The following is a 15032-nucleotide window of genomic DNA, read 5'->3' on the forward strand; positions in this document are numbered from 1 at the left end:
AATAGAAAAAAAGACAAAAATGTTTGGCTGCTGCGTCCTCTATTCCTTAGCTAGCCCACTACTTTGAGACAAAAAGGACTACCATAAACCAAGTAGTTTAATATTGATGCTCACCACTTCAATTTCTGAATTTGTACTGAGCACAAATCCATTTTGCATCAAGAAATGGTAGAAACCATCATATTCAGACCTATAAATGACAAAACAATACAAGCAGCTATGAAAATGGAGAACACTTGTTTTTACACCAGCGTCAGCAAACCTGACTCCACCATCTCAAACTCCCATCCCATATGAACACGGATACACAGCATTTTGTTCCCACATCCTAAGAAAGGGGGGGGGGAAGGGAAGAATAGGACTTCGCACTCCCTTGGATTTAAATTATTTAAATTAGGACGTAGGTTGCTTTTTTGTTTTACTTACACACAAGATGTCATTAACCACAATGCCTTTTTCATAAAGGCAAGAACACTCACTCATAGTTATATTTTCCCTATTTTCCATGCAGGGTACAGTGGTTCTACATTTACTTAACAACAATATGAGCCCTCCACAAAGGTTTTCTGTAAGTCCAGAACAGGAGAACAGCCTACATTTCATGTTTCCTTCCTTCTGCAAGGTTGAGTCACATCCTTAGGTCTCCTTTTAGAAAGCTAACAAACCATGTTAAAAGAAAAAAAAAAAATCTTTAACAGAGAAGCCTCGCATTCAAGAGAACATACAGCACTGACACAGGCCACAGTTCAATTCTTTGGCTCATCTTCTGCCCTGACAGAGAAGAGAACAGCACACCTCTTTTCCTCTTAGAAGCAAAATCTGGTGCTCTTTGCAGCCAGACAACTTTGTCAAAGGATTTCAGAGATAAATGAAAGGCTTTAACATTTATGAGGAGTGAATAAGTGCAAGCAAATCCTTGAAATTACTGTATTAAAAAACCCCAAGCCCTCACACATGGGAGAAAGCAGGAAGTTCAACTAACTTTAAAGACAATGCTTTCCTAAAGAGCAAGTTCAGTATAAAATTAAGATCTGTATTTGTTTCCTTTGGTCTCTCTAGCACTTTAAATAAAATTAAGCTTTTATCCTATTATATTTTGAGCCATGACTGTCAGCAGAAGAAACAGTTCTTGCCTTATTTCCTCTGTTGTACTAACTGGGTTAACATGGGTAAGTTCCCTGGTTAAAACTATTATAACCCCACAAGTTGTTTGAAATCAGGACCTGTTTCCCAAGTCTGTTTCGCACAGCCCAGCCAGTACCCAGGCTGGGACAGGCAAAACTTAAAACAAGTAAGTTCGAGCTTTAGATAGGCACCTCTACTTAAGCAACATACTACTATAGTTCATTTCGTCACATTGAAATGGATGGACCTCTTCAAATCATCTACGTTATACATTTATATGATCAGATCAATTAAGCAATTGGAATTAGAGCACCTCAGTCGAAGATAATGAAACAACATCCCAGATCTGCCAGTACAGTTGTTTTGTCAGTGCAGCTTTCAACTGCATACTCCGTCCATCAGATTCCGAAACAAACATCAACTCATGTAGCATGCAGTATTTAATATTGAGTCAGAAGCTGGGCAATGAGACAAATGCAAATGTAGTAATTCTCTTATGATAAGCAGACAGAACTGATCCCCTGCTATCAGGCAAACAGACTAGACAACACACGTTCATCCTTTCCGCTCTGGATAGGCTAAAGGTCCTGACAGACTGTTTTAATCTCAATACGTACTGTAGTTTTATATAAACACAGGTTTAGATAAAACTAATCCACGTAAGTCAACTGTAAAAGGTGCAAATCTCATTAAGCATGGGACAGTTCTGAGGCTGTAGCTTTCAGGAATATTTTCCAAAATTGTTTCTTTGAAGTCTAGCTAACTATCAAAACAACAATGCAGCATATTTAAAAACCATGACCATACTATTTCTATGTAAAGATTAAATCAGTGCCATTTTGCAAGGTACATAGAGTAAACTATTTGGCACAGGTGACAGAGCAAAGGAGGACCTAATAGCTAAGTTTGTGTGCTGAGGACACAGCTACCATGTCAGAGAAACTTCCCCAAAAGGTTTTCTTTTCATAATTAACCTATAAGATTTGGAGGGGAGGGGGAGGAGGAGGGGAACCCCCCTGGTCTGAGAAAAGAAGGTCACCTTTTTCAAACTTGTTCAAGACAAACTACAGAAGCCAAGTCATATTTTCAGAATTACTCCCATATAATTAAGAAATGTATGCCATTAAAAGTCTCAGGCAGTAACAGACAATGACAAATGAGAGCTGCATCTTTCAGCAGCTATTATCTTCAGCCTATGATAAACACTACTCATCCTAGTTAACAAAAAAAAAAAAAACAAAACAGGAGCTGTTGAATTTACGACTTCTGCTCAAATGATAGTAGAAAAGCTTAAAGTATTGACCTTGAAGATCAGTTTCACTGAAAAAGTGAGATTTTTATGCTTTTTTCTGGAAGCACTGTTTTGAAAAGGATAAAAGTAGTGCTCATGGCTCTTCACAAAGAGTAAAGGTTTGCTTCTGCACTGTAAACTTTACTCACACCCAAAAGCAGGACCTGTCAGAAAACCAAACTACTACAGGCACGCAGCCTGGTCCAATTACAAGTACTGAGAAACCCTGAGAACCACAACATAAAGGGCGGGAAAAAAACAGGCAAAAAAAAGCACCATGTCCTGTTCAACAAGCCATCTCCAATTCCAAAGCGGAGTTCAAATGAAACCTGGACTTTTGGCCCAACTGGCCCCACATTCAGAGCTGAAGAACAACCCCTAAGGAACATGCTTTCAGGATCCCTCAGCCTGCTCCATCAAGAGGAGGGGTGGGGGGAGGAATAAAGAAAAAAGGAAAATCCAGAGAGAAAATTCAAACAATTTCCTTTTCAGGCAGTTCTAGCCTCAGCTTTGTAGAGATGATTACAAGTATTAATGATGCTAAATGAAAGAAGCATTAGGATAACAACCAGAGCTGTTGTACTACCGAATTAGACGCTACCAGTAGCGGTTACTCTAAACATTTTCGTTTTGCCAGTATTCAGGGGAGAATAAAGCAGAGAAAAGTATGGCTGGTCAAAACAAAAGAAAACACAAAGAATGTTACCTATGCCAGGTATTTCCTGTAGTTCGAGCAAGAAGAGCTTTCTACATAAATGCCAAATAAAAGAGGATTAGAAAGGACAGAACAGTAAGAGCAAAACTATCTGATCAGACATAGAACAAGAGCATGAACCCTACCTTCCAGTGACTTCTATTACAGCATTCACAGGCAGGACACAGCCTTCGTGTTTCCGTTACAAGCTCATCCTGTAATAGCAGTCTCAGCAATTTACGAAGCAGAGCACAGCTGACAGTAGTAAGGAAGAGATGATGTTACACACAATAACTGGTTGATGAGAGAAAAAGATACTTTTATGAGGTGCCCTCCTTCAGTGAAGGGCAGCAGATGAAGTGTAGAAATCGGTACTCTCGGGCCTCCTAAGGCAAGTGGGAAAAAAAGAATACCTTAACTAAACCAGCTTTGAATCAAACAAAAAAACTACGCAAGAACACAAGTACTTTAAAGAATCAGGGTATTTCTAAAATACGAAGACAACTATTCAGGCATATCTAACAAGGCTTTCACTCACTGTCTTCATTTTTTTTTTCCCCCCCCTTCTCTGAACTTCCAAAGATGAGCTGTAGCACAAGCTCAAATTAAGACTGAACACCGTCCTTGGAAAAAAATGCACTTAAGTACAAACATAAAATAGCTTATTTTTCTTATGATTGTGTTATTAAGAAATATCTTCACCTGTTAAATCAAATCTGTGCTTATTTACAACACATGATAAAAGTGAAACATGCAATCCTTCTGCCAAGAACAGCATTTTACCAGGACTACAGTAAATACATTTAGTTGTCTTTTTCTAACACTCCAATTCAGAACCAGGAAACAGACCAATTTTAAGCGCAACAATTGTGCTTTTCATTTTAAAGAAAGCATTTGGCTTGCAATTTTTTTTTAACATGCAAAAATACTAAGAACGAAGACAACATGTTCTCTGAGGAAGTTAAAGCTATATAATTGTGGAGCTAAACACAAGTTACTTGAAGTTAGTAAGTGAGATTTTTAATTCTTTTTCTGAAGCTATTGCATATACATCAACAGCAGAAAATTAAGCAGCATTGACTCATTCTGGCAGTGCTGTAAAGCCAACACATTGTGGAAAGTGAACTATATTGTACTCGGCATTTTTTATTTCCTGACAACTGTCAGCAGCACATAGCGTGCCCTGATGAGCAAGTGCATGTGTGCTTGTCCCCTGGCAGAGAGAATCTGCCCTCAACAGATGGAACAAGAGCATAAGCAAAGCCTGTATCACTGGTATACCAAAATAGAGGCTTGAAAATCATTTCGGTATTTTGGCCAGCAATTAAAATACTAGTTTCCTAAGAATACATGTGGATTCTACAACAGCTCAAGTTTGCTTGGGATACAAACTGCCCTACGTGAGTACTGTACTGAGATATGATATAGCCAACTATACTCAACAGTGCGTGGACACACATGCAAGTACGTGGGCGGAGATGTGTTTTTATGGATACATACACTAACACATATAAAATCTATACACACAGAGAGCAATTATAAGATACAAACTATATCACCGTATTGCATTCCCATCCTCTGGAGACAGATGGTTGTTGGTTTGCTGGTGTTTGGTTGTTGGTTTTTTGTTTGTTTTTTTTTTTTTCTCCTTTTTAAACAAAGTTTTATCATGACTGTACTTCCTTTTTTTTTTTTAGTGCTGCTACTCCTGACTCACCCACACGTAACTATGCTTCAGCATGTTGCACTTCATGTTCTTTTATGAAGTGTCACTACAATTCTTACTTGAACTGGAGATACTTTAATTGCATAAATCCACCCACCAAAGTAAAGGTGGGCAGAGCTGGCAGATCACATAACTAAACACATAAAAAGCCTACATAAGGCCAGAAAACAGCACCTGAGGCTCTCGCTGTTTAAAATCTTTGTTTATGTGTCCTTTTCCATGTGCAAGTTCCTCAAGCCTGAACAGCAGTGTTTGTCACATACCCAGTACCACATCAGAAGCCAGCTGTACTTCTAAGGAACCCAGATTACAGACTGGCTTTTCAGATTGAAAGCACTCCTGTGATCATTCCCCCTCCCTAGCACGGGAGAAAAATTTCTACCTTAAAACCCGAAAAGAGATTTGCTACCAATGAATGCAAAGCTTCCAAGAGAAAGCAAGTTTCCACCAAATTTAATCTAGAGCAAAAGTGTTCCTAGTGCTGCTAGCTGCACAGTTATCAGCCAAATATTAACTGAACATAAGCCAGCACAGTAGGCCTGGCAAGAAAAGGCAAAAAACCACAGCTCCATCAGCAGAGGCTGCTGTTCTTTTCTTTACCCAGGAGTAAACACTCTTTTCTTTTTTTAAATACTATACAGTTTTCTAACCAGCACAAGCCTCATTCATGGTATCTCTTGAACAGAAGGTCCCAAGAAAAACTTTGAGTGATGAGCTAGTAAGAGGATTAAAAAAAGAAACCCTCAAAAAAAAAATCCAATGGAGTAGCAAAGGCTTTTTACCCCTCCTTCCAATGACAGAAGAAACAGCAGCTTTATACTTCTTAGAGTGGTTGAAATGGTTTCTCTTTAGAAGAGAAACTTGAGAAGCCACAAGGCTCCACAAAACAGAAAGAGCTTATGGTTCCTCCCTTCCAGTGGCTACAGCAGGACAGAACTATCAGTCAAATGAAATGGCTAATCAGAGCAATGTGGACACTTGGGAGAGTCCCAACTGAAAAATAAAAATCAGCTCATTCCTTCTTCCTTCACCATAACGGAGGGAAAGGAATTCATTGCCCACAATTCCACTAATAAAGCTGCACCACCCCTTCGACTTATGAATAAGATTTAAACACTAAAAATAGGTGTCTTTTTACAACATGTGGCAGTTTGGCCCTTTTAGTTTGGCCTTAAAGCTGTGTGAATGCAGCACAGCTAAGGAATGCAGGAAACACCATCTACATCAATACCAAAAGTTTGCGGGCGTTACTAATAGCAGAGTATGAGTTCTTGAGAGTCGCACAGTGCCAGAATTAATCCTTCCTCATTTCTCTGAACAAGTAACATATTTATACAAGAAGAAACCAGAAATAACTTTGCCTTTTTAACAAAAATGAAATGCCGTGATAAACAGAACGACCTTGAGTATTGCCATGTTCTCCAATTCAGTTATGGTAGCTACACGTCCAAAGAGACTGCAAACCCACATAAGAAACAACTGTGAAGTTAAAATATAGTATTAAAATGGAGCAATAGTAAGAAAAAAGCAGCAAGTTCAATGGGGATGTGGCTGCAATATGTAAACTAGTCTAAAAAGACTCAGGTTCCAGTCATTTCTAACTATGCAAAACTAGCTGAACTTCTCTTCTTCATGCCTTTGCTCCTCATGTGTAAAATAGGAAGCAAACCATTTCCTCATCTCACCAGACCATTCTGATAACAAATAGCTGCACAGAAAGCAGTACCAGACTATCCAAGAGGAAATTAATTGCATCTCTGGAGCAATCTAGCAAGCACATGGTAAGGTATTAGGCAACAAAGACAAATTACCAAGTACCTATTCATTAAACTAGCACCAGCCACTTCTTCCTGAGGATAAAGCAAGGGTCCTAATGGAAGAAACGGCATATACAATTAAATATTCAAGGCTGTTTTCTTTCTGCAGTTTCTTTACTTCTAAGCACTGCTTCGCAGCCTAACAGAAAAAAACAAGTATAAACTCTTAACTAGGAAATAAGCCCAGACACTCCATCCTCATAGCTACATGGCATATCACCAGAATCAGAACCATTTGCTCATGACACCCATTTCTACCACTTAGAGATACACATTAAGCTACAGCAGTGAAGACATGATGGCTACTAATGGCAACGGACAAAACTCAGAATGTTTTATTTCACTCTAGTCCCTTCCTTACGGTTTTTCTGACTCTACTTTTACCATCCCAACTTCCTTGTGCAACCGCCCTGTCTGCCTTCTTTACAAAATCCCAGCTTCTGCTCTTACTTCTGTCCAGCCTTCTCCCCTGTCAGCTCTCTCCCCCATATTTTCTTTGTCCAGCAAGACCCCATTTCCCTTGATGTCGCCGAGATGCTGGGTGAGAGGCAGCACCATTCCGACACGCTCCCTCAGTACCTGACCGATACTCTCCACACAGCCAACAGGCTCCCAACCGCCCTGATAGTTTTTTAACAACTTGTCCCCAATTCAGTCCCAGATTCTAATTAATATTGTTCCCTGCTTTCAGCTCAAAGTAAGCTGCTCCTCCTCCTAGTTAATTACCATCACTCCTCACCTCAGCTGTCATTTCCATCCAAACCTGTTTTTTCTCCCATGCCGCCTGGCTGGATACATGTTTATTAGAGCATGAGTTTTCATAGGACTGAAATGGGGTCAAACTGAGGCCCATTCTGGACTAGGGACAGAGAGAGAAGCAAAGCAAGAGGCATTAGCCCTGCAAAAACACTCTGCTGTAAAGCTGAGACACACCAGAGCTATTTGAAGAGCTGTCAAAAAATTTTAAGACTACAGTTACAACATCTGTTCCCAAGTCTCACTTTTGGCAGCTACTGAAGTAGTTTGACTGAAATTCTTTTGAAAATCTGACACAATATTAACATCAATATTATATAACATTATTTGCTCAAAGTATTAGATCTTAATCAATAGTCTCTTACTTACGCTGCTATTTACCAGACTTTACTGCCAGCCCCACCTACAGGAAGTTCCCCACAGGGAACATGATTCTACCCAGTGTTTATTAAGAAGTCACAGTTACAGAACAACTGAGAGTTTCTCCATAACAAGTTTGAATGTGGCTAAAACCAGAAACTTCAGAAAAGATAAGAAAACAACTTGTCTTTTGTTAGACTAGTTAAAAGCTCTTGTAAGATCATCCCCTGAACTTCAAGCTAGGAGATATCAACTAGGTCCTGTTATTCTGTTACTACTGCTAAGAAATTAATTCATCTCTGAACTCCGAGATGCAAAGGCAGGAACAGATAAAGCATCTGAAGTACTGTTTTAGCATTTGGGAGAATACGACGAGCCAGTTATACATGGGAACATGCAGCAAGTGACCTTCTACAAGAAGTACCAGGGCAAAAAAAGCTTCAAAACTGTCATTACAATTCAATTGCCTGTTCAGCTGACAAACCCACATCTCCCCATGTAAGACTTCTAAACACAAGCAGGAAATCTCAACTCTAAATCAATTAACTGCTATCCAGAAGCAAGCCTTACATAACACTCTGCCTTGTCTGTATGATCTTCATTGATATAAAAGGTCAGCAATTTTATCTTTGAGATGAAACTTCATGCATTCTGGTGGTTACATATTTCACTTCCACATTAAGAAGGAACAGTTCCGTTCCTTCTTAAATAGGAAGGATATAACCGTATGCCTCAGCACATAAAAGGTGCAAATATAACAAAAAGAAATGAACTGCCTTTTCATGCCCAGAATGCACGTCACCTGAGAAGTTTCACTTTCAGGGGCACTAAACAGGAAGGCTTTGTTTTTAAAAAACGAGAGCTATGAATCAATTTCTTATTCTTACAGCTTTTTTCTTCCAGACTAGCAGTGCTAGAATTCAGAAAACTACATTTATTTTTTTTTTCAGTAGAAAGGTCAAACTGATTTGTGCTTCAAAAGACAGAACAAACACCTTTGCTGTACAACACAAAAACACAAGAATTCCCTTCCCGTGTGAGGATGCTACCCTCAAGACTGCTACAATAAAAAAGAGAAGCAGCCATCATCCAGTGCCACACCTGACTGGAAGCATACACAATTAGATCTAACTTTTGAAGTTATACAACTGCTAGAGCCACTAGTCACAGAAACAGGGCTTTCCAGTCAGCTAATTTACAACTAGGGCTCCTAGGAACTCATCTATTACCTTGCATAGCACACCAGAAAAAGTTACTCACGCTAACACTCCATTTAATTTAATCATCTAGTACTGAAGGAGAACCAGAATTGCCTCATGGCTGAATTTAAGTCTTTTGAACTGTGCCAGTTAAATAGAATTTGCTCACAGAACAGCCTCCTGCCACCAGGAACGGTTACGCCCCGCAGCCTGAAGTAAAAAGTGCTTTTAAAAATGTATCTGGGACAGTGCTCTGCTGCGCTTTCTTACTTATAAAGTGATTACTGACACAAAACTTTTTTTTTGCCTGGTGGTCACCGATTCAGGTAAAGCGCTTGCTGATGGGAATCAGCCTTCCAGACAGAGGTATTAACTGCCTACAGGATCAAGCTTTAGGTTTTGGTGTGGGTGGCAGACGGAAGGGCTGTTTTGCAAGGCATGCTATTTCTGTAGCTACAGCCACACCAAACCGAACGCTCTCAATCTCACAAGCTAAGCTGTCCCAGACCCAATTATACTATTTGCACAGGGACCACCTGGGAATCCCAAGTGCTGTAGATATAAACCAGTGAATCAGCCAAACACTTAGTAAACAAGACCACAAACCATAGAGCTTTTCCACTGAACAGGAGTAAAAGAATAAAAATAAACCTTCCCATACAAACATTATTAGAGGAAACTAGTTTTATACACTTGAAGATTGTACATAAGTATAGAGATACTTCATGTCCAATTTTTCGTACAGGCCCATAACAATTCTGTGTAGTAAAAAGAATACCGGGTTTGGTTTAGTATTTCCCCAAATGAAATACTAGAACTTTAGGCTTTTGCAAATAAGGCAAACAACCATCCTTCCTGATACACACAAACTAGCCAATACTTGTCTATGTACTAGAAATGTAAAAATTGTTTCTGTGGGTGCTGAAAACTAATGTAAAAGAACACTCAGAAAGAAGTCGGGTACCAAAAGTCCTTTTACAAATCAATTTCATGGACAGTATTTAACATTTCCAGAATTAACCAGAAATAAATCACTACACGTTTCACCTGAAGACGGTAATATAACCAGATGACAAAGGCTGTAACAACAGATGCAAGAGTTCATAAGCCACATACAAGCTAAGACATTGTCAGCCTTTAACTCACATCTACGACTGTCTTACAACTACCTTGAAATTCAAATTATCATGAGTGAAAGGCAAAAGAATGCACCATTTTACTTCACCTTTCAATATGCTGTCTGTAACCAGTTTCACTATTCCCACAGTGAACGTATTTTCTGTGCATCAGGCTTTCACATGACAGAGAAGATAAAATGCCGTTACTAAAAAGGAAAATGCAATTAAAACCACAGGAGACGGGGAACACAGGAGAGAGTACTGTAACTAAAAATACTTTCAGCTTTACCTAGTCAGTTCTAAAACTGATCATTGTTTGGTTTTGGGTTTTGTTAAGCTCTGCTGTTTATATAATGGCAGTGCATATACCTCCAGTAAGCACTGGAATTGCAAATGTAGAACAGCGCCTATATGAGCCTATTACTCTCAGCAAATTTTAGACAGTTTGAAACGCTCTGCCAGCTGCGGCAGCCAACTTGTGGTACTTGAGAGAACATTCCTGAATCACAGAAGGGGAGAAAATTGAGGTGAATTTAGAAGAGATCCTGAAATTAAAGGCAATCAGATAAGCCCCTGTCTTCATACACATGAAAAGTAGAGTTCTCCACATTGGGTAGAGATGTTAAATTTTCCACAATCACAGGGAAGAAAATACTAATACACTTAAGTAAAGAGTTTATGTCCATAGATTAATATTAAAGGAAGACTTACAAGGTATGCAAGAGGACCATCCATTTATTTAAAACTGTTCTTGATACATGCAAATGAATGGGAGTAGAAGAGATGTCAAAAGGTGTATACAACTGGCCATCATTTACAGCTGGAGAATTATTTGAAATAAATCTTTGTCTAATTGATGCATGTATTTCAGGTGCCACAGCTAGTAAGCAGTGCCGATGCTTCGTGTTCCCCAGCACTTAACTCTTTCCAATCCAAGCACAGCTTCCTTCATATTCCCAGTCCCCTTGCTCTCATCACCTCTGAAGCCACGCTGATAGACTTGGAGGGACTCAGTTGGACCAAAATGACTACCAGGATGACTCTCTGCATCCTGGTACTAAGCACAGGAGTTAGCACTGACATTCAAACCTTGTGTGGATTCAGTACATGTATTCACTTGGGAGCCTGTAGCACATTTGCTTGACAGCTGATAGTCCATGAGATGCAATTTGACAACACTCAAAATATTTTGGCTTTGAAGATGTAGTTTCAAACATTTTTTATGATGAGTAAGTCTCACAAAATTGATTTATAATATACTTTAGGGTAGTTAACTTTACCTTGAGAGACAGGAGTCATTCTTCTCAACTTAAGCCAATCTACATCAATGAATAAAACTCTCAGTGTAATTATAAAAAAGCAAGCTTTTCAGAAGAACAGGCAAAGGTGGTAACCTTGACTTACAGTAGCACCATTTCTTAAAAAAAAAAAAAAAAAAACAACAAAAACAAAGAAACCCAAACCAGAAAACAACCAAAACACAGAAACAACACACACAAGCAAACATGACTGCTTAAAAACCAAATCTGACTTCTTGCACACAACGTTTAATTTTGCCTGTCTCTACTACAGGGTATGCATTAGTTCCATCTATGCCCCAGCTGGCAGGCAATAACAAAAGAAAAAGAAGTACTGCAGGCTGTTTGTGTATCTCTATTCTAGATACACAGCGAGAGGAAAAAAACTGCATTTACGTTTACCATGCTTAAGCAGCTACACAGATCCAAAGTGGCCCCTACATATGCTTTTCCAAATGACAGAGCCAATTTCTGTTCCTGTATTACTCACTAAGTCAGCAGTTAGCAATATAAATATTCCCTACCCTTCTGTCTCTCTCCAGGTGTATAGTAACCACCATTAAAAGTCTGGTGACAGACACCTTGAATTAAGCTCCCCACATAACTGTCCTTAAACCATTTTAGCTCTCGCATTCAATTAATTTCAAAATTAATCATTCTGCTAAGATACAATAAAAAATAATTTCCTTCTGCTCTTTATCCAGACACTAAGACTCCCACAAAACTCAGATAAGGGGTCAGGACAGTTATGTATGCAAGAACAGAACCAGCTAACATCATGTTTCCACAGTCAACAAGGTTCTCCCAGGAAAGGTTTTATATGAAGAGGCAGAGAATTTCAAAGACAATCTCTTCAATAATCCTCACCTCAGGTGGCCCCAGCTAAATTCCAAACAATGAAGAAAATCTAGAGCACCTGATGACAAATGGAAGTTGTGTAACAAACAGATCAAATCCATTCCTTACTTTCATTCAACCATGGTACTTCTTAATAGTGATATTTTAAAACAGATTCTGGGATCACTTCTCCCTATGGCCCCTACTCTCTGACAGGTAACGTATGCAATACGAAAGCTGACAGTTTGACTTGGATAAAAAGCTATCTACTCTTCTACTTCTGTTTCAACAGTGGAGTACTCTGTATGCCAGACAAAAATCATTCCTATTTCAAAGAGCAGTATCTTATTCACACAGTTTAGGTTTTCACTGTTAAACTTGCCACACAGAACTGAAGGTATGTTTTGCGAAGTCTAACAACATACCTTGCTAAGCAAAGACATCTGTCAGGTGGAACCTTCTATGTTTGGACTCAGATTCCAACCTTGACAGTAGCAGCCTCAGGTTAATTACTAAGTGTCTCCTGTCCAATACCCCTATCTGCCAGAACCTACTATACAAAATTAATTGACAAGTACATTTAAAGTCCAAGCAGTCAGAGCACAAAGAAAGAAAACTGCCTGTGTAAGTAGGAAAAAAAAGTTTGAACAAAACAGACTTTGCAGTTTATAAGAATAGAATAGGAGGAAATAGGGGAAAACACGGATTATTCAATCAATCTAGACAATGTTTTACTGGTGTGAGGATTAATATACATGCTAATCAGCACTTGCACTTCCGCACTATGTTATCAGAAATGCAGAATGACAGATTCTAAATGTTCGTACGACTCCACTACCACAGCAGAAAGACAGCTGTCATACTGCCACTGACATTGGGATCCAGGATGCTGATGCAATGGAACAGGAAAAGAAAAAAGAAAAACCCTTCAAGAAGCTTCATAACACACACTCTCTTGTTTGCTCTGATATCTGAAATGTTTCTGTGAAGAAACTTCTTGTATTTTATTACCACGTAAGATATGATACCAGATTAAAAAGCAAGAAAATAGAACTGAGTTGCACGCGTCCTTATTCTTGAATTGCACAGGAGAGAATTAAAATCCAATTAAAATTTGATTTTTATCAGCTACCTAATGAATAGGTTAGAAACAACACCCTCCCGTTACAGCTGCTGAACCCCACCTGGAATCACAGTCCCAGCATCACAGCTACAGCTCACAAAACTGCGGGATACACCCTAACTACGCCAAATTTGCAGCGATCTGTGTATTCTGCTTAACTCGCTGCAGTCTGAAGGACCACAGATGTCCCTTCGGGAGGTTCCCTCCCCCCGGTTAACCATTAACACTGTCACTCCGACTCTCCCCCGTCCCCAACCACCACCTGCATGCCGCCGGGGCCGGGGGCTCGGGGCTGCCCCACGGGAGGTCGGCTGCAGCCCGGCGGAGGGGGGACGCGTTCCTCGGGCCACCACCACAAGCCGGTGGAGCCGCGGTGGCCGGGGCAGTCGCCTGCACTTGCACCGGGGGAGCAAACCGGATCCTCCGCCTCCGGCCGGCCGCCGTGAGGGGAAGCGGGGGAAACCCGGAGGAGGGTGTTTAGCAGAGGGCAGGTCCCAGGCAATCGGCGTGGTTCGCCCAGGCGAGGGAGGCAGCGGCCGCCGCTTCTCCCCCGGCCCCAAGGCGGCGGGCAGCCCGCTCCTCACCCCGCCGGGCGCCGCGGGGGGACGGGGAGGGCGGAGAAGTTGCGGAGGGCTGAGGGGAGGCTCGGCCCGGGGAGAGCAACAGATGGGAGCCGGGGCGGCGGAGCCCCGTCCCCTCAGGGGCAGGCCGGGCCCCGGGGGGAACGGGGCGGCGGAAGGGGGGTCGCGCCGCCGGCACTGAGTGGACCCCGCCCGGCCCCCCCGCAGCTGACACTCACCGAGCAGCCCCGCGGAGGGCGATGCGGACGGGAGCGGGAGCCGGAGCCGCCGGCCGGCTCCCCCCGCTGGGCCGGAGGCAGGGACAGCAGCAGCGCGGCCGGACCCCGGCAGGGGAGGGCGCGGATGGCGACAGCGCCGGAGCCGCCCGCGCCGGGGGAGGGGGGAGGCGGGGGAACCGGCCGTGCGGGCGGGCGTGTGGTGACCCGGATGTACCGGCGGGGGGGCGGCCGGCAGGTGACTGCGCAAGCGCGCCGGGCTGCCAGCGCACTGCGCATGCACCTGCTTCGACTCCCAGTGTCTCAGGCAGGGGCGGGGGAGCGAAACAGAGGCGGGCGGGCGGGCGAGTGAGATGGCGAGGGGGTGAGGCTACTTAAAGGGGCGGCCGGGGAGGGGGCGGCCATTTTTCTGCCGCCTCCCCAGCCTTCCTTACCAATTCAATAAACCCACTAACATACCATTATGGGTCGCTGTTTAAGCCAGTTGTGTGATTTTTATATATGTGTATATATATATATTTTTTTTAAGGCCTGGTTCAGGGTTTTTAAATGTTTGCTCTTGGCAAAGCCGCCATGGGAAAGAAAATGAGGCTCCTTCTTTGCGGAACGCAGGGCTGGCTGAAAGTCGCCCATAAATCTCTTTCCAGGTGGATCATGTTGCAAGATCCAAGCAAAATTTAAAAAAAAAAAAAAAAGGGAAGTTGCATCCCTTGGTGAGCCCTGTGCTGCCAGAGCCCCCGGTGGGAAGCACGTCCTGCTGCTCTGGCAGCCGGGGCAGCTCACCATCCCCCCGAATGTGTACGAGATATGCAAAATGTGTTAAGAAACACCAAATGATATTTTAAGGGCATCTCATAGACTTTACTTTCCTCTCCGCGTGCACGCCCTATTG

The 15032-nt window shown here is 41.9% G+C and overlaps 1 protein-coding gene across 1 annotated transcript in view; it reads right to left on the reverse strand.

The window, feature by feature from the left end:
• CYRIB (CYFIP related Rac1 interactor B) overlaps positions 1-14419 on the reverse strand; it is a 76803-nt gene extending 62384 nt beyond the window's left edge. The window contains 2 exon segments of the mRNA XM_063327534.1: positions 14144-14365; positions 14368-14419. Of these exon segments, the coding sequence (XP_063183604.1) occupies positions 14144-14365; positions 14368-14419 (274 nt within the window).
• Between the last annotated feature and the right edge of the window lie 613 nt (positions 14420-15032).

Source organism: Chroicocephalus ridibundus, chromosome 2 (assembly GCF_963924245.1).
Source record: "Chroicocephalus ridibundus chromosome 2, bChrRid1.1, whole genome shotgun sequence".
Lineage (NCBI taxonomy): Eukaryota > Metazoa > Chordata > Aves > Charadriiformes > Laridae > Chroicocephalus > Chroicocephalus ridibundus.